Below are 21085 nucleotides of genomic sequence, written 5' to 3' on the forward strand. Positions count from 1 at the left end.
TACTTTGGGTTGTCTACTAAAAAAATATATATACATGTCAAGGGATATTCAGGGATTCCTGACATATATCAGTGTTACAACGTAACTTTTGCTAATTTTGAAAAAAAAATGGTTTGGAAATAGCAAAGTGCTACTTGCATTTATTGCCCTATAACGTGCAAAAAAAAAGCAAAGAACATGTAAACATTGGGTATTTCTAAACTCAGGACAAAATTTAGAAACTATTTATTTTGGTTGTTTTTTGGTGGTTGTAGATGTGTAACAGATTTTGGGGGTTAAATTTAGAAAAAGTGTGTTTTTTCCATTTTTTCCATCATATTTTATCATTTTTTTATAGTAAATTATAAGATATGATGAAAATAATGGTATCTTTAGAAAGTCCATTTAATGGAGAGAAAAACGGTATATAATATGTGTGGGTACAGTAAATGAGTAAGAGGAAAATTATAGCTAAACACAAACATCGCAAAAATGTAAAAATAGCCCTGGTCCCAAACGGTCAGAAAATGGAAAAGTGATGTGGTCCTTAAGGGGTTAATACACTTTTAAATTCACTTCTGTTACCAAATGACTTTCATTTTTTGTTATCCTTTGTTGAAGAGAACACCTAGTTAGGCTCACCATCATTACTGAACAGATACAGATAATGATTTAACCATAGATTATTTTCCCCTCTTACAAGCCCATGACGAATATTAATATTAATATTTATTAATGTTTGGCATCATTGTTGCTCAAATGTGAATAGCATGCGCTGCATTTGGAGATGCCAAATAGCAAACACAGGTTATGCAGTATGTGACAATAGCAAAAGTTGGAAATCATATACTGTATATATCAAAATAAACTTGACATTTACTGCAGCTGTCAGACTCTGCAGGGGACAACACCAATGGTAACTTGAGATGTTAGGATTTTTTTTAAGGCCAAAATTCAGATTCCTCCCAAAATGATCTTTAGACAATAAATAACTGAGCTTCTGGAACCTATTGGGAATTGTTAAATATGGAAATCATGCTGTTTTTGTTGGAGCTGAGCTAAATCCATAGAGATGTAACCAGTGATCAAGGATATTCCAGTTGTGTTTTTACAATAAACTTTCCCAGTTGCTATGTGCTACATCTGGATTTCATGACTTAGAGTTTTAGAGATATACTACTATACATCAGCTATATAACGTTAAGTAAGACTGCTCACTTCCCCCCAACTTGTACATTCTATCAGTACTATTTCACCACTGTACACACACACACATTTTATATATTTATATATATATATATATATATATATATATATATATATATATATATATACACACACAACAACATTTAAAATTAGGGGTAGGTAAAATGTAAGTTTAAAATCCTCCACTACGCACAAATTATAGAGAAAATAACTTATTGTGTAGTTCATTAACAAATCTAGACAGGCCAGAAGGCTTGTTTTCCCACAGAAAACCTCTGAATTACATTGTTTCCAAGGCAGCAAAGGATTCTGGGTAAGATATGCAAATTAGGTTCACAATGACACACCTTTTTACTTCAAGTCTGCTTTTCAGCAGATTCCCCTTACACCAAAGCATCCCTGTTCACACAGTTTATAAGCTTAGCTAGGGTTAGTGAATCAGTGCACCATAAATTACCCAAGCGGGCTTTGCCCCACCTTGAACCGCCAAGGCTGAGGCAAAAAAGATAGTGAAGATGTGTGAAGTGCATCATATATATATTTGATGCAGTGACTCGATGCACTCTGAGAAGATTTATCATGTAACATTGGGCTTTACCAACAGCCACTTGGGTAATGTCAGGTTTACCCGGGTAATGCTAGGATTATCCAATTTCTAACTTTATCCGCCACATATAGATATATATATATATATATATACACATAGATAGATAGATAGATAGATAGATAGATAGAGAAACAGACAGTAGATAGATAGATAGATAGATAGATAGACATACTTACAGAGACAGACAGACAGTAGATAGATAGATAGATAGATAGATAGATAGATAGATAGATAGATAGATGGATAGATAGATAGACAGACAGATATAGACAGACAGTAGATAGATAGATAGATAGATAGATAGATACCCCAATCAGGCAAATTAGTTAAATGCCTTAATAAGATTTTACAAGATTATACACCAGTGGTTTGTATAATATACACAGCCTTGATACTAAATCCAATAGAAAGAACAAATGATTTGAAACCTCATTCTTATCAGGCCATCAGTTAATCCAACTACTGTCCTGTAGTTATTTCTTTGTCCATCTGTTCTATATTTAATGCCAAGATATTTAGCACTTTATAAAAATAGACTAGGACAAAGCCTCTGTTTAGCACAATGATGGGGGCTGCTTGATTTTACTATCAGCGTTTTGTGACCTAAAGAGGAGATATAGCTGCTCAGACGTTATTCCTGAAACAAATTTGTTGTATTATAATGATTTATTTAAAAAAACATTTAATCAAGCACAAAGGCACAGAAAGCTTAAAGGGACACTAAAAGGGACATTTAACACTAAGGGCTAGATTACAAGTGGAGCGCTAATTACAGCTTTCGCTAGAGTGGGAACTGTAAAAAAGTAAAACCTTTTCCACTCATCAGGTTGCGCTGGTATAACGTGTTGAAAGTAAAAAGTTATTGCTCCAGCACTAACGCGACAAGCACAAAAAAGACGAACTTACACGATAAACTATTCCCCCCTTGAAGTCAATGGAGAAAAAAAAAGTGGAAAATAAACACTCTGCTTGCTAGCTAACCCGATCGCCATAAGCCCCTACTCTGATAACCCCTAAACTGCCACAGTTCAAAGTGCAAAGTTCCCACTACACTATCAACCCCTAAACTGCCAGCCCCCCAATGTAAAGTAAAATACTACACTATTAACCCCTAAACCACCAGCCCCCCAAAGTAAAGTAAAACACTACACTATTAACCCCTAAACCACCAGCCCCCCAAAGTAAAGTAAAACACTACACTATTAACAACTAAACCACCAGCCCCCCAAAGTAAAGTAAAACACTACACTATTAACCCCTAAACCGCTAGCCCCTCAACACAAAATAAAACACTAGACTATTAACCCCTAAACTGCCAGCCCCAACACAAAATAACCCATTAACATCTAACTCCCCTAACCTAACACCTTTTAAGTTAACAGAAAATAGACTAACCCTACCTTTACCAAAAACAAAACTAACTACCTTTAAAATAATAAAAACTTACCTAAGAGAGTAAAAAACAACTACTCTTACCTTTAAAAAAAACATTACTAAATTAAAAAACATTACAAAAAAAAATAACAAAAGCTTAAAATTCCAAAAAAAACAACATATATTACATAATTAAATTTTTTTTTAAAAAAACACTAAACCCCGAGGTGGTACTTCTTCATTCCGTCGGCAGTTCATCTTTTTATCTTCATCCCAGCCGCGCTGGTGGCTGTCTTCATCTTCAGAGGGTCAACAAGAAGGTCCTCTTTATGCAGTCACCAGCGACACATTGAATTTTTAATGCAAGGTACCCCTTTTATATAGGGGTACCCTTGCATTCCTATTGGCTGATTTGAATTGTTCAAATTCGAATCAGCCAATAAAATGAAAGCTTTTTTTTCTTGTTTTTAAGCAATGTAATTTTTTTTTTATGGTATTTTTTTTATTTAAATAGTAAGGTTATATTAGGTTTTTAAATTTAATAGTAATGGTAGGTTTTCATTTTTATAAAAGGTAAGAGTAGATTTGTTTTTACTTTCATAGGTAAGTTTTTATTTTTTTGTGATGTGGGGGGCTGGCGGTTTAAAGGTTAATAGTGTAGAAGCTTACTTTGCGGTGGGGTGTGTGGTGGTTTAGGGGTTAATAGTGTAAAGAGATAGTTTGTGATCTGGGGGTGGTGGTTTAGGAGTTCATAGTGTAGTTTAGTGCAACTGTTTCCTATGGACAAACTCGTTACGCGACCTTTCCAGTTGCATAAAAAATTTGAGCGGTAAATGCGATTGTGTTCACGCAATCGCATTTACTTTCAACTTGTAATACGAGTACATTTTACAGATCAAAGCTACCCATAGAATATATGGGGAGCATAAATTACCGGGAGTTAGCACAAACAAATTTGCTGTAAATTTAACAGCATGCCACTTGTAATATGGATTTGTGTGTAAAGAACACTGCAATCTCGCAATCGCTTTTACCCTTCTCAGGCTGATAAAACTCCATTCGTAATCTAAGTAAATGCAAGTTTTATTAGCTGTTTAAATATTGACAAAATAAGTGTAAAGTTTTAGTGTCTATAAAACAATGGGAGCTGCCATGTTGTAACTTAGGTTTCCTTCCCTGCTGTGGCCAATTAAAGGGACACTGAACCCAATTTTTTTCTTTTATGATTCAGATAGAGCATGCAATTTTAAGCCACTTTCTAATTTATTCATATTATCAATTTTTCTTCGTTCTCTTGCTATCTTTATTTTAAAAAGAAGACACCTAAGCGTTTTTTTTTATTCAGAACTCTGGACAGCAGTTTTTTATTGGTGGATGAGTCTATCCACCAATCAGCAAGAACAACCCAGGTTGATCACCAAAAATGGGCCGGCATCTAAACTTACTTTCTTGCATTTCAAATAAAGATACCAAGAGAATGAAGAAAATTTGATAATAGGAGTAAATTAGAAAGTTGCTTAAAATGCCATGCTCTATCTAAATCACGAAAGAAAAAATATGGGTACAGTGTCCCTTTAAGGAGAGTTATAAATAGGTCATTAGATAGTGCAGCCAATAGCTGTGTGGAATATAACAGTGTCCTGCACTTCCATTTCTTACAGGAACTGAAAAGCTTACACTTTCAGAATGGAATTACAGGAAAAGGGGACAAAATAAATATTGCAAAGACAGAGGATGTAGTTTTTGAAAAACTTTCCAATTTACTTCCATTAGTAAAATATGCATTGAATGCTCTGTCGGAATCAGAAAAAAAAATTGGTTTCATGTCTCTTTGCAAATGAAGTAGGAAATGAGTTACTGTTAGTGAATTTGATGTAACTATACATGCAACCCATATTTACAAAATGTAGTACAAATACGTTTACTTAAAGGACCATTATAGTCATAAATTACATCCATTAGAGAATGTAATGTTAAGACTATTGACCCTAGACTACTGTGGGGATCAGCTGCGTTTTCCACTCAGGACCAGCAGTGCTCTGCGAGTCATGAGCCGTGTTTCTACTGTGTGTTAAAGTCAATATTAAACATTCATGATTTAGATTGAGCATGCAGCTTTAAACAACTTTCCAATTTACTAATATTATCAAACTTGCTCGCTCTCTCTTGGTATCTTTCATTGAAGAGTAAATCTATGTATTCTGATAGGATCTTAGGAGCATGCATATGTCTTAAAGGGACAGTCAACACCAGAATTTTTGTTGTTTTAAAAAAGAAAGATAATCCCTTTATTACCCATTCACCAGTTTTGCATAATCAACACTGTTATAGAAATACACTTTTTACCTCTGTGATTACCTTGTATCTAAGCCTCTGCAGACTGCCCCCTAGTTTCAGTTGTTTTGACAGACTTGCATTTTAGCCAATCAGTGCTCACTCCAGGGTAACTTTATGTGCATGAGCTCAATGTTATCTATATGAAACACATGAACTAATACCCTCTAGTGGTCAAAATGCATTCAGATTAGAGGCAGTCTTCAAGGTCTAAGAAATTAGCATATGAACTTCTTAGAATTAGCTTTCAACTAAGAATACCAAGAGAACAAAGCAAAATTGGTGATAAAAGTAAATTGGAAAGTTGTTTAAAATTACATTCCCTATTTAAATCATGAAAGTTTTTTTTTTATTTGACTGTCCCTTTAAGCATTCTATAACAACAGTATCTGCAGCTATGTATAAGGTTGCTATACACATTGTTGCAAACACTTCTGTCAGATGCCTAAAGACACGTGTATGCTCCTGAGTTCACCTCAGCAAATACATTAGAAAGTTGTTTCAAATTTCCTGCTCTATCAAATCCATTTTAAATTTAATTTTAGTTTTACTGTCCCTTTATACCCTCATATCTCTTTGCCTCTTTAAAGGGGCGTCCCAGCCAAATCTGAAATCCACATCAGTGCGTAGATAGATATTTGTGCATTTTTTTGTAACATAATTCTGATTGCATAAATGCTTTTAATAACAACTGTCACTGTTTAGATATGCCCCACCTATCAGTATTTTAAATACTGTGCCTGCCTTTTATTGTATAGATGTTGATACATGAAGCCTATTTATATATGCATCACATCATGTTCGTGCCTTTAAAAGACTCACGGAAAATAGTCAAAGTTTTTACTAAAATAATTTTTGCCAACACAAAATACTTCTATTCAAAATATAAATGCACTGATGTACATTTCAATTTTGGCTGGAATGTCCCTTTAATTGTCCTTTGATATTTCTGAATTTTAATTATATATTAAGTAGACTATAGGGGTTTCACTGCCAAGTGCTCTGAGCTGGCACTTTATAAATGAAAAACAATACAATAGCAGAGAATTAAAGTCTATTATTCCATATTAGTGGCGCAATAAATATTCCTTGTTGGTAGAGTGCACCTGCAGGGAAAAGAAGATTATTAATTTATACTGAATTAATCTAAGTGTATCTTTTTTTTATAGGTGAGATCGATACCTGACACCATGTCTGACACAGAGGAAGTGGATTATGAGTACGTTTTATGTTATAGATCTGATATTTATTTACATGTACAATTATCCAAAATAAAAATCCCTCCAGCTTTGCATTTTTGAACATTTTATTATTGTTTGTTCTTGGCAGCGTGGTTAAACACATAGCTCAATTCATTTTCTGGAGTCATTATGCATTTAATGGCTTGGCAGAGAGCCTGCTGAGAGACATTTTAACTATGTAAACAAAAGGAAAGACCAATGGCACTACTTAAGAGTTAACGTTAAACCTCAGTAGAAACCTTTTACTATGCCACAGAGATTCTGTATTTTAAATTAATATCGGGTAAGGGTGCTAGTGTATTTGAACATTTAATATTTTTAAAAGAACAAGGAGAGGCTTATTCTTTATAAGAATACACAAAATAGCGCTCAAGGTTTGTAGCTTTCAGATCCAGTGTAATAGAACAGCATGTGATAAATATACTTGTGATACTAAATTAAGACATAACTTTTATTCAATAACATAAAAATAAGGAAATAATTTAAAAAATAATTTGGAATAATTTGACCTAAGTGTGGTTTTAAATTATTTCTTAATTTTATAAGTTACTGATAAAAAGTTATGTCTTACTTTAGTATCACAAGTATATTTATCACATGCTGTCCTATTACACTTGATCTGCAAGCTACTAACCTCGAGTGATATTTTGTGTATTCTTATAAAGAATTAGCCTCTCCTTGTTCTTTTAAAAATATTTTAACTATGTATTTAACTAGGGCTGCACCAACTAATCGGTAAGATTAATTAATTGATCATAAAAATAGTTGCCAACAAATCTCATTATAGATTACGTGGTCTGGCAACTATTTTTAGGATCAATCTTACTGATTAGTTGTTGCAGCCTTATATTTAACCTCTTTGCAGGAGTTAAACACAATTGTTACCAATGAAAATTAGTGTTTTTCGACTGCTCTATTTAAAGGGATAGTCAAGTCAAAATTAAACTTTCATTATTCAGATAGCGCAGCCAATTTTAGAGGGACACTGAACCCAAATTTTTTCTTTTGTGATTCTGATACATCATGAAATTTTAAGCATCTTTCTAATTTATTCCTATTATCAAATTTTCTTAATTCTCTTGGCATCTTTATTTGAAAAGCAAGAATGTAAGTTTAGATGCCGGCCCATTTTTGGTGAACAACCTGGGTTGTTCTTGCTGATTGGTGGATAAATTCATCCACCCATAAAAAAGTGCTGTCCAGAGTTCTGAACTAATACAAAAGCTTAGATGCCTTCTTTTTCAAATAAATATAGCAAGAGAATGAAGAAAAATTGATAATAGGAGTAAATTAGAAAGTTGTTTAAAATTGCTGTTCTATCTGAATCACGAAAGAAAAAATTTGGGTTCAGTGTCCCTTTAAACAACTTTCCAAATTACTTTTATCATCAAATTTCCTTTGTTCTCTTGGTATTCTTTGTTGAAAGCTAAACCTAGGTAGGCTGCTATTTTCTAAGACCTTGAAGTAGGGTTGCCACCTCAGCCATGTTCTCCTTGACACTTATGAGTTATACATGCTGCAGGGTGTGTAGAGAGGGATATGAATAGTGCTGTTCAGTGTCACTATTTGTTTGCTGTCCAGAGTTTAAATTCATGTTCCTACCAGCACACCCTGCAGCATTTATAACTCATAAGTGTCCAGGACATGTGGACCATATAAATAACATTGTGCTCACTTCCATGGAGTTACTTATGAGTCAGCACATATTGACTAAAATGCAAGTCTGTCAAAAGAACTGAAAAAAGGGGCAGTTTGCAGAGGCTTAGATACAAGGTAATCACAGAGGTAAAAAGTATATTATTATAACTGTGTTGGTTATGCAAAACTGGGGAATAGGTAATAAAGGGATTATCTATCTTTTGAAACAATACAAATTCTGGAGTAGACTGTCCCTTTAATGCTAGCTTTGTATAATAGCATTAACACATCCCTAAATGTAAGTTAACAGCAGCAATAAGAAAAGGCTCTAATGCATTAGTACATGTATCATTGCACAATTGTGTGCCTATACCTAAGAGTTTAACCCTTCCAAATGATTAAACACATAAGTAAAATCAGCAATGGATCTGCAATAAACTACTGACCCAGAACAGAACATGCATGAACCAATCAGGGGTAGCACATGTGTGTGTGACCTTTAAGGAATCTGAGCATTACAGCATTTCCTTTATGTCCCTTTAATTGACCCTGCTGAAAAAGTCCTTTGTGACTAAATTATTATAAAACAATAACAGGCTTTATTACGTCTCTCTGAATTAGCAACACATTCATAACAGGGATTACAGCTGCCAAAGCCTTGATTACTCCAAATGTAATTAGGCTCAGTTTTGGCTTCCTCATTGTTATCGTACCCAGGATCTGCCCATTTGTTTCCTAGAGAGTTACTAAAGAAGCAACACTGCATTAACTCATAATTATAAATAAGAGGATTGTTTCTCTAAATCTTCCAGCAATACAAGTGGAAGAGAAAGGTGCTGAAAGTGTGCATCAGTGTAACAAACATTAAAGGGTCACTGAACCCAAATTTCTTTTCTTTCGTGATTCAGATAGAGCAGGCAATTTTAAGAAACGTCCTAATTTACTCCTATTATCAATTTTTCTTCGTTCTCTTGTTATCTTTATTTGAAAAATAAGGCATCTAAGCTAAGGAGCCAGACAAATTTTGGTTCAGCACACTGGACAACACTTGTTTATTGGTGGGTGAATTTATCCAACAATCAGCAAGAACAACCCAGGTTGTTCACCAAAAATGGGCTGGGATCTAAACTTACATTCTTGCTTTTCAAATAAAGTTACCAAGAGAATGAAGAAAATTTGATAATAGGAGTAAATTAGAAAGTTGCTTAAAATTGTATGCTCTCTGAATCACGAAAGAAAGAAAAAAATTGGGTTCAGTGTCCCTTTAATATACTGTACACAAATTCCCAACAAAATATGGCAGAAAAACAAACACAATCTTTATTCATTAATACAGAGCGGAATATTCAATCAGCAAATTGTTATCCTGTACGGTACAATCATATAGAGAAGCTTTATAAGTGAGACGGAAATACCTAAAGTACTGGTAATAAATAGGGGGAACCGGTCACCCACTTACAGTCCAGAAGAATTCAGTACAGGCACCACATTTAAAGGGACTTTACTACAACTAAACACGCACACATGCACGCACGTGCACACGGTGTTGTAAACGTTAAAGGAGCAGTAAGCTTTGCAAAGTACAGTAATGAATTAAAAGTGTTGGAGTCATGAAGTAATGTTACTTAAAGGGGCATGCAACTTTCTAATTTACTTCTATTATCAAGTTTTCTTCACTCTCTTGGTATCTTTTGTTTAAAAATAGAGACGTAAGCTCAGGAGAGGGCACTTGTCTGGAGCACTATATGGCAGCAGTTTTGCAGGAATGTTATTCATTTGCAAGAGCGCTAGAAGGTAGCACTGTTTCCTGCCATTTAGTGCTCCAGACACCTACCTAGGTATCTCTTAAACAAAGAACACCATGGGAGCCAAGCAAATTTTGTATTAGAAGTAAATTTAAAACTGTTTTTTAAATTGCATGTTCTGTCTGAATCGCAAAAGTGTTTCATATCCCTTTAAAGGCTTTTCAGCCATCAAGCAAGCCTGTAATAATGAGGATAAGCAGCAAATATATACAAACAATGTATATATTAGCATTTGCTGAACACTGGGCAAGGCAGATTTATGGGGCCCAGCTCCCTGATTCCCCTCCCTATGTGCGCCCTGCCCCCTGTATGGCCCACCTGTCCTGGCAGTCAGTGTTACATATATAATAACTATATATTACACCTCCTGACACCATTAACACATCTTCATAAACTAAATACATTGGGGCATATTTATCAAGCTTCGTACGGAGCTTGATGCCCCCTGTTTTCGGCGAAAAATCTAAAGATTGTTGCTCCATAATTTGTCCGCCTGCTCTTAGGCCGCGGACAGAAATCAACCCAATCGAATACGATCTGGTTGATTGCCAACCCCTGCTAGCGGCCGATTGGCTGCAAATCTGCAGGGGGCGGCATTGTACCAGCAATTCACAAGAACTACTGGTGCAATGATAAATGCCAACAGTGCCCCTGTCGCCCTGACCTAAGCCCAGTCTTCCTTTAAACTGAAATTTATTCAGAAGCCACCAAAGAAAGCATAGCATACCATGATAATAATATTATACATCACATAGAAAAGTGCTGCAATAAAGTTGTACATTGTATTTTTCTTTCTATTTTCTTACAACTTTGTTTATGCTTTAATCTTTTCTTTCTCTTTTTTTCTTCTCTTTTCTTCTGTCTGAATTCTGCATTTGTTTCCACTCACCAGGGAGCAGCAGGAGGGTAAGTCTTCAGACATTTCATATTTTTACAGTAAAATGTACAGAAAATGGATTTTAAAATAACAAATTTATTATTATTGTTGTTGAAAGTAGGTTTTGGTCCAGCTGCAGATTTTACATGTATCTAATAATTTCAAAGCATTTTTTTGTTGAACATAGCTGGACTAATTTAATCAGTTTTATAAATTATTTAACTCATAACAATAAGACACAGCAATGACATAACTCCTAACACCTAGCAGAAGAGAATTAACCTCTTGTTTGCCAGAAACAATTTATTGCTGCAGTAATTTGACCCCATTATCTTCAGAAACAAATGTAGCAGTGATTTATCAATTTGATAGTCTCCTTATCTGTTCCCGTTCACCCATATGTGGTAAACTGCCTCCTTGTAACAATGTCACAAAGGGGTAGGAGAATGCTGAACCTGGCTATTATCAATGTACAGTCAGAAATGCAAAGCGGCTGTGCCAACTCATGCCACAAACTGGAGCACAATAGAGTTGCTTGTCCGACTCTTGCTGGACCACTACTGTATATTTGCACATACCAAAAGAGAGAAGCGCTTAACCTGAAAACAAACAATAGCATAATAGCTTGCTCTATGGCGTTTTGCCACCCTAGGAGCAGCCTCTATTTGCCCAACATGTGCCTTTGACAGAGAATTTTCCTGTAGCATATCAGTCTAACCCTGACTAAACAGTGCAGTCCCGTCCGCCGTCCCAAAAAAACAGGCAATCCCTACCTGAACGAGAGAAACAGCAAAACCCCAGACGTACGTTTCGGCCTAGTGTGGGCCTCGTCAGTGAGGTGCAGTCATATCTTTCTATGCACACTGAGCAATGGGTCCACGTCTGGTTTCCCGCATCACCCTTAGAAAGACTTCCTTCGGGGTCATAATTTGCATATACAAAAAGAGAGAAGCACTCAACCTGGGAACAAACATTAGCATAAGAACTTGTTCTATGGCTAGTTACCACCCTAGGAGCAGACTCTTTTTGCTCAACATGTGCCTTTCACAGAGAAGAACTTTCGTGCAGTTTATCAGTCTGACCCTGACTAAACCGTGCAGTCCAGTCCAGAAATACCAGGCAATCCCTCTGAATGAGAGAAACAGCAAAACCCCAAATATATTTTCGGCCTAGTGTGGGCCTTATCAGTGAGGTGCAGCCATATCCTTCTAGGCACATTGAGCGACGGGTCCACGACTATATATTGTGTGTGTTTGTGTGCCTAGAACTAGATATTATAAGGCCTTCATTACGTTTTAGAGGTTTTTTGTGCCTGGGAAGAACATTTTTTAAATACACTATGTATATATATAGAGAGAGAGATGGCGCTGATCCAGTAGAGATAGAGATTCCAACTTCAAGGTTACAGAAAAAAATGCACATGAGGGACCACAATAGTGCAGTAGGCAGAGTACAAAAGTGCACTATTTGAAGTATACTTACTGGGAGCCAAATGCCATGGTATAGAAGTTTTATTCCATGAGAATAACAGCAATAAAATAGCTTTTGTTGAAGATTTATTCCACAAAAAATGTTATTAAGCTCCAAGGTTAAAATACATTTCTCAACGCGTTTCAGGATCTCAGTTGCCTTTTTCAAGAGCAAATAAACATAAAACCAGAACTTCTATTGTTCATATTGTTTTTATATTTCTGTATACAGTTTTTATTGTGTATATATACAGGTTAAATAAGGACATTAAACTGCTGGGCACAACTAAAAGAGCTACTCTCAATACTATTGTTTTTTTATCTTGTGTCAGTGGCTATCTTCAAAGCCATTCTGTTATTTTAACCTTTTACTGGTGCTTGGTGGTCAAACTCCACATCTTCATACTGTGCTCTGCCATCCTGGAGCTTAAGTTTTTTTCAGCGGCTGCATAGCTTTATTACGGAGTCCCGCCGGTGTCATAATCTAAAAAAAAAGTAAATGTGTTACCACACTCTAGTACACTGTGCTACACAATGTGTAGATTACAATTGGAGCGCAAAATATAGTTTTAGTGAAATTGATATTTGCGCTCCACTGAGTAATACCAGCGCATGTAAATGTGCACTGGTATTACAAGTTAGCCACAATGCGAATGCAAGCTCGCTTTCACATTGCTGGGAAGCATTGGGCTTACAAGAGAGCGCTTCCGTAGGCTCCAATGGGAGCCTTGTTGTCATAACGTGAGACACGGCATGAGAACTAGTGCGGCAAAGGGGGTAATTCAAGCAGCGATGGCAGCAAATTGTAAATATATATGTATATGAATATATACATATATATTTATGTGTTAATATATGTATACACACATATTAACACATAAATGTATAACATATACATACATATTTACTGGGAACACTTTTCAGTGCCGTTTATTTTATAAAAAATTTTTATAAGCATTAATTGCTACCGCAAGCTCACGGTAGCATTAAACAGCCACTTGTAATGGCTGGTTATTTATTGTGCGCCTTCAAATGGGCAAATTTGCCTATTTGTGTGCGCGCTCTAAATTAGCGCTTGACTTGTAATCTAGGCCTAAATATTCATACTTTATTTAGAATCTTCAGATATTACAACGGCATTTCTGCAAATGTAGAGAAATGTATCTGGATTAAAAGCGCCACTGTTGGATAAGATTTCATTACGGGTGCATCATCTTGAGTGAATGCTAAGAACTTGATGACTCTGTTTATTGTTTGATAAGTATTTCTGTGGGCTATAAGGGTGTAAACGTTTTCAGAAACTGCGGTTGGGAAGACGACAAGTAGAAGTGGTTTCTTATGAGCTCTAAAGTCTATAAATTTGACCTCAGACCTGGACTTTATTTTGCAGGGTGATATATTGTGTGAACAATATAATACACAGTGCTTGCTCACAATGTATTAGATCGTGAGCACGGTGTAAAAATAAACTGGGAGCGTTGGTTATTTATTTATTTTTTACACTGACAACTTTTTTTTCACAGTGACACTAGTGGGGCTCAGTACTTTATGTTGTTTATGTGACACTTTTTTATTTCTATTATGTAAATTCTAAACAATGTATAAAACAAAAAAAATGTAAAACTCATGATCTATGAATGTTCGTTACTTCTGTCAAAGGGTGCATGAATACGTGAGCTCAAAGATGGCAGCACCTAGTATGAAAATACAGACTTTCACCAACTGACATCTATAAAGATTTACAAAAACAGATCTCAAGGGAGTCGCTGATAGAGCGGATAAATAATAACATTGGGAGAAGTAACTTTTCTGTGGAAGTTGATAATAGGTGCAAAATGGAATGTTGATTAAAAATGTATGCTCTATCTGAATCATAAAAGAAAAAATGTGGGGTTTATGTCCCTTTAACGCAGTGCATGTTGTTTGTCTATCCACAAAATCATTATACTGAGCGGCATGTATATCATTACTTACTACAGCGTTACCTTTGGGGGCCCAAAAAAAAGATCTGCAACAGGGCCCTCTGTCGAGTAGGTTTGTAACTCCATAGAAATGGACAGTGAATTAGAGAAGTATTTCAAAAGTATCAAAGTATATGTTGATTATACTATTGATAATATTAAAATAATTAGATAGATGTGCATAATAAATTTATATTACAATTACAGTGCAACACTCAATCTATTCCGTGCTTTTACACCAAGTAAACAGAGAATCACGTGAATCACTGTTTACTTAAAGTGAAGGTAAACTTTGATGAATGAAAGCCCGTTTTTTAAAAATACTATTAAAAACAGGGGCACTTTCATTCATCAAAGTTTACAAAGCAGCCGTTTTGATTAAAAACTTACCTCTCTTATTTGCACAGCCAGAGCAGCTTCCCCCACCCGGAGATCCTCTCTTCACACGTCATCAATGACTAATCCAGCTTCCTCCAATCACGGCATGGCCTCAGGCAATGACTACCCTTGGGGGAAAGCTGTGATTGGAGGAAGCTGGATAAGTCATTGATGACGTTTGAAGAGAGAATCTCCATGTGAGGGAAGCTGCTCTGGCTGTGCAAAGAAGAGAGGTAAGTTTTTAATCAAAACGGTTGCTTTGTAAACTTTGATGAATGAAAGTGCCCCTGTTTTTAATAGTATTTTTAAAAAACGTGCTTTAATTCATCAAAGTTTACCTTCACTTTAAGAGCATGCGCTTTGTAACAAGTACACGGTAGGGTGCATCGAGTGATGTATGTGAATGTGCTGTCAATAACTCCGCTTAGTACAGCCAAATTATGTGACGTGTCAATAGATCAACCCACAAGTACGTCACAGAAAGGAACAATGGAGTTTCTAAGTGGGAGGACGGAAGTTATTGACAGACAGGTAATGAAATGTTTTATTTAGAAGAAAAATAAATAATTTTTACAAAAAAATATTGAGAATAGCATCTTAACAGTTATTAGAATACATACATATAAGATATATTAGTGATAGTTTACCATCACATGCAATATGCTTTAAAATGTTATCTATTAAATGCAAAGAAAAATAATGTAATGCATCCATATGGTGATTAGATTAATAAAGTTGAGGAAAAAAGCTTAAAGGGACGCTCAAGTCAAAATTAAACTTTTATGATTCAGATAGAGCAAGCAATTTTAAACAACTTTCCAATTTACTTCCATTAACAAAATGTGCTCAGTCTATTTACACTTTTTGAGTTACCAGCTCCTACTAATCATATGCAAAAATTCACAGAATATAATATATGCATTTGTGATTGGCTGATGGCTGTCACATGATACAGGGGGAGGGGAAATAGATATAACTTTGAAATTTGTTAGAAAAAAAATACTACTCATTTGAAGTTCAGTCCTAAGGGGCTGATTTACCATTGTGCGGGCAGACATGTTCCGCTGTAGCGGATCATGTCCGCAGCACATTGATAAATGCCGACAGCATACGCTGGCAGTATTTATCATTGCACAAGCATTTCTAGTGAAATGCTTGTGCAATGCTGCCCCCTGCAGATTCACAGCCAATCGGCCGCTAGCAGGAAGTGTCAATCAACCCGATCATATCCGATCGGGCTGATTGCTGTCCGCCGCCTCAGAGGTGGCGGACGAGTTAAGGAGCATCAGTCTTAAGATGGCTGATTCTTAACTCCTGTTTCCGGCGAGCCTGAAGGCTCGCACTGAAACAGCTACATATGGCTCAATACGGGGCTTGATAAATGAGCCCCTAAGTGCTATTGCATTGTCTTTTTAGTATGCATTTGCTGATTATGCAAATCTTCTATATTTACTGAGCCACACCAAAACAAGGGTTCATGATCTGAAGGTGGAGGCTATTAGGTTCAGTCACAGTAGTAATTTGCTTACACACCTCTTCGCAGAAAGGATTGTTTCATGGAATAGACTTTTAATACTGGTAGTAGGGACAAAAACTGTAAGAATGCTAGGAATTTACATAGGGCTATCCTGAAAATGAATTATGGTTACCCTTCAGTAGGAATTAAGGACAGGCACACACGCTTCTGGCTGTTATCTGCCTTCAAAATTCATTTTTTATATAAGTCTACATTGAACAAGCGTCATAAGATAAAGAAGAAATTGGAAAAATGTATTTTGCACTATAGAATTCTTTGAATTCTTGACAACTGTTTCACACTGATAACACAAATCAATGTTTGTTAAAGTCTTTAATGTTTCTTAGCTTATATCACTTACTAATTTATCAGAGTGTCTATCAAGCTGTGGCAAATTTGTGTAACAAAGCTATTGCTTGTCTTTGCTATGGAAGAAGAGAAAAACGCTAAAAGTATGCAACTAGGTAGTCTCCAAAAGTCTCCTTGTAGACCATGCATGGTTCATTCTCATTAGATCTACTGTTAGGTTCTGTGTATGCTACCAGGGATTGCACTGAAATTTGAAATGTAGATTTCAGAATGACATTCTTTCCATCTGATCTCTTATTGACAATATAACGTTCACCATTTTTTAAATTTCCTGATATTCCATTAACTTTTGTTTTGTTTTCTTTATCCCTGTAGCACAGTTTTCTTTTTTTTCCATTAATTTCTCTATTTAATAACCTGTATTTTTTTTTCCTTTTCTGACTATAAAAGATGAAGAACAGGAAGAGGAAGGTGAGATAACCCTTAATAAACATTTCATTCCTACATTCAGCCCCTTTGGAGAGAACAATATCTTCGTGGAACATGAAAACTGTGATCATATTGCTAACAATTTCTAATTTAGGTAGCGTTATCTTTCTGCCTGTATGGACACACACACCTGGATAATGTGGTTAGAAGACCATGACTTATCTTGTGTCAGTGAAAAAACAGCTCATTGCAATTATTTTTATTCTTTCATGTATTTCATTTGCGGGTTTTGTTATTTTATTTGTCCTAACAGTTTAAGTTCAGCACTTTTTATATTTTATCTTTATTTATTTTCTATAAAGTTTATCAACTACACCAGCTGCCATTTTTATATAGTGGGTCCTACAAAATAATGATCTAAAAGCTCTCTGGTCTGGTGAGTCTATCTAGGTAGCCTCATCAGCACTGTGAAGCCCCTCAAAGAATTTTAGAAAGACAAATTGTAGCTTGAGAGCTGTTTATCTAGGTATATAGGGTTATGGAAGTAAAGAAGGGACACAGACATTACAATATAAGTCTCAAAATTAAACAACAAAGATTTTGTTAGATTTCCCTCCATCCCCAATGAGTTTTTGATCATCACCAGTGATGTTTACTCTACAGGGTCTATTTTAACCCCTTAACGACCGCTACGTACCATGTACCTCACTGGTCGTTAAGGGCTTGTCTTCTAATAATAGTGTGGATTTATTCACGAGCGGCAAAACCGCACTTTTAGACCCTCCCTTCCTCCTGCAGGCTTCCAAAAATAATGCGGTCTCACCACTGGCAGATATTTAGAAAACAATGGCCCATAGAAAGGAGTTAAAGGAATATTATCTCTAAAGCAACATAAAAGTTACAAATGATGCTCCTCGGGCTGTACAATGCAGTGTAAGATGAGATATAAATATATATAAAAAAAACTGCTTTAACATTTTCTTTAATACTTAAAGGAACAGTAAAGTCAAAATTAAAGTTTCATGATTTGAATAGAGCATCCATTTTACTTCTATTTTTAACTTTGCTTTGTTCTCTTGGTATCCTTTAAACTTAGCATTTCAACAATGCATAAAATGTTTTATTATTGAAAATGAAACATTTTTGCATTATACTTGATTATTTATTTTGCTTCCTTTTGCTGTAAAATACATTTGAAAATTATAATTCCACTTTCTTCCAGGGGAGGATTGGGTTAATACTTTTAGCTGTTTTATCTGTGAGGTTTTGTTTACTCCCCTCCTACCTCATATTCTTTATACTCGCCTGCTTTTTTAAGATTGATTATTAGTTTTGCATCAACAATCATGATAGGAAAAACATTCTTTGCAATAGCAGTGGGCATACAAAGTAGTTTAGGTGTTAATATTATTGTGTATATGTAGATGTATATTTATATTTAGCTATTAGATAAATATTAAACATCAATATATGTATGTAATATACAAAAGGAATATGTGTCTGTTAATTTAAATGCAGTTTAAATACATTTTTACTGATTAAAAGGGACATGAAACAACATTTTTCTTTCATGATTCAGACAGAGCATACAGTATTAACTTCATCAAATTTGCTATGTTCTCTGCTTATTCCTTGTTGAAGAGATATCTAGATAGGTAGTGTGCACATGTTTGGAACACTGAATAACAGGAAAGAGTGCTGCCATCTAGTGCTCTTGTTAATGTATAACACTGTTGCAAAACTGTTTCCATATAGTGGTACAGACACGTTCACACTCCTGAACGTACTTTCCTGCTTTTCAACAAAGCATAACAAGAGAATGAATACCATTTTGAAATTAAAATAGAAATTGTAAATTCTATTTGAATCATGAAAGAAAAATTGTGGGGTTTATGTCCCTTTAGTTAAGCTGAATCAGTGCTAAACAAACTTAAAGGGACACTGAACCCAAATGTTTTCTTTCGTGATTCAGATAGAGCATGAAATTTTAAGCAACTTTCTAATTTACTCCTATTATCAAATTTTCTTTATTCTCTTGGTATCTTTATTTGAAATGCAAGAATGTAAGTTTAGATGCCGGTCCATTTTTTGTGAACAACCTGGGTTGTCCTTTCTGATTGGTGGATAAATTCATCCACCAAAAAAAAGTGCTGTCCAGAGGTCTGAACCAAAAAAAAAAAAGCTTAGATGCCTTCTTTTTCAAATAAAGATAGCAAGAGAACGAAGAAAAATTGAAAATAGGAGTAAATTAGAAAGTTGCTTAAAATTGAATGCTCTATCTGAATCACGAAAGTAAAAATTTTGGTTCAGTGTCACTTTAAGGTAAGAGAAGAGGGGAGGCTATATCTGTGTATTAGTTTATCATTGGTTAGCATGGGTTGTTTTGTTCTGGGGGCAGGAAAATCAGTCAAAAGAAAAAACATAAAATAATATGCTCAGTTAATAAAATAAAGCTGTGTTATTCATTGCAAAATTCTTCACAGATATGAAGGTTCATTGTTATGCAGCTTACTATTTGTGTTTAATGTCCAAGAGTAAAGGCTGTTAGGAGCATGCACGTGTTTTTGGCATTCGGTGGCAGCAGTGTTTGCAACTATGTATAACATTGTTATAAACGTTGTTGCAAACACTGCTACCAGATGGCTAAAGACACATGCATGCTCCTGAGCTCCCATAGGATACGCAAAGGAAACCAATAGAACTAACCAAAATGATAATAGAAGTGCATTGGAAAGCTGTTAAAAGCACATGCCCTTACCAATCCATTTAAGTTTAATTTTGAATTTACTGATCCTTTTTTTAATTGGAGCTAAATGCTTTGTGGCAGTTGTGTACTGTAGTATGGCGGGGCTGTACGTGTCCCTTTAATGCAATAAAGTGGTTCTAACTATAATAATTTACTGGTTTAAAGGGCCATGAAACCCAAATGTTTTCTTTCATGATTTAGAAAGAACATGCATATTTAAACAACTTTACAATTTACTTCTATTATCTAATTGGCTATAATTTGTTGAAAAGTATATCTAGATAGGCTCAGTAGCTGCTGATTGGTGGCTGCACGTAGATGCCTTTTGTGATTTGCTCACCCTTGTTCATTGCTATTTCTTCAACAAAGGATATCTAAAGAATGTAGCAAACTAAATAATAGAAGTAAATTGGAATGTTGTTTAATATTGTATTCTCCATCTGAATCATGAAATAAATATTTTGGGTTTTATGTCCCTTTAATGTTTGAATTATTAATTTTCAACAATATTCTAACAAGTATTCTGTTCAAATGCTTTAAATAAATAAGAAACGTTGAAAATGCTTTTCAAAATGCGTTTTTGGGGTTCTTATAGCCATGACAACAGGAATTCAGTGCTCAGGAAGTGAAGTAACCATATCTGTACTTAAAGGTAAATCAATACTAGCCCTTCTAATATCAGAGGCACCCATTCCAATCCATTGGAATTCCAGTCAGAAGTGCCTTGCACAGTGTTTTTTTTTCAGGGTTTTCAAATCTGATACCATCCAAGTTCATCTGGAGACTTTATCACAGGTTATACAACTGTTTTTGTGGAGCAGTAACTTGCAGGTGGACAATGGTATTTGAAAACACTTTTCTAGGAAGGGAAGATTGTAGATTGTTATTAAAGAACACTGTACAGTAAAAATGTGTTCCCGATTAAAGAGATAGCAAAGTTAAAATTAAACATGCATGATTCAGATAGAGCATGCCATTATAAGATACTTTTATATTCACTTCTATTGTCAAATTTACATTGTATCCTTTGTTGAAAAGCACATGCACATACCATCAGCAGCACCAGTTAGCTGGTAATTGGTGACTTCGCACATTTGTCTTTTGTCAATGGCTCACCTAATGTGTTAAGCTAGCTCTTAGTAGTGCATTACTACTCTGGAGATGACTATTACTATGTGCTTAATTCCTGTCTTAAGAACATGCCTATTCAAATGAG

General features: G+C 35.2%; 1 protein-coding gene across 1 annotated transcript in view; it reads left to right on the forward strand.

The window, feature by feature from the left end:
* Positions 1–15262: 15262 nt before the first annotated feature.
* The window catches only part of TNNT1 (troponin T1, slow skeletal type), a 106371-nt gene continuing 100548 nt past the window's right edge, over positions 15263–21085 (forward strand). Inside the window, exons 1-2 of the mRNA XM_053691043.1 lie at positions 15263–15338; positions 17145–17165. Coding sequence (XP_053547018.1) covers positions 15263–15338; positions 17145–17165 — 97 coding nt within the window. The remainder of the gene's footprint in view (positions 15339–17144; positions 17166–21085) is intronic.

This window comes from Bombina bombina, chromosome 8 (assembly GCF_027579735.1).
Source record: "Bombina bombina isolate aBomBom1 chromosome 8, aBomBom1.pri, whole genome shotgun sequence".
Taxonomy (NCBI): Eukaryota; Metazoa; Chordata; class Amphibia; order Anura; family Bombinatoridae; genus Bombina; species Bombina bombina.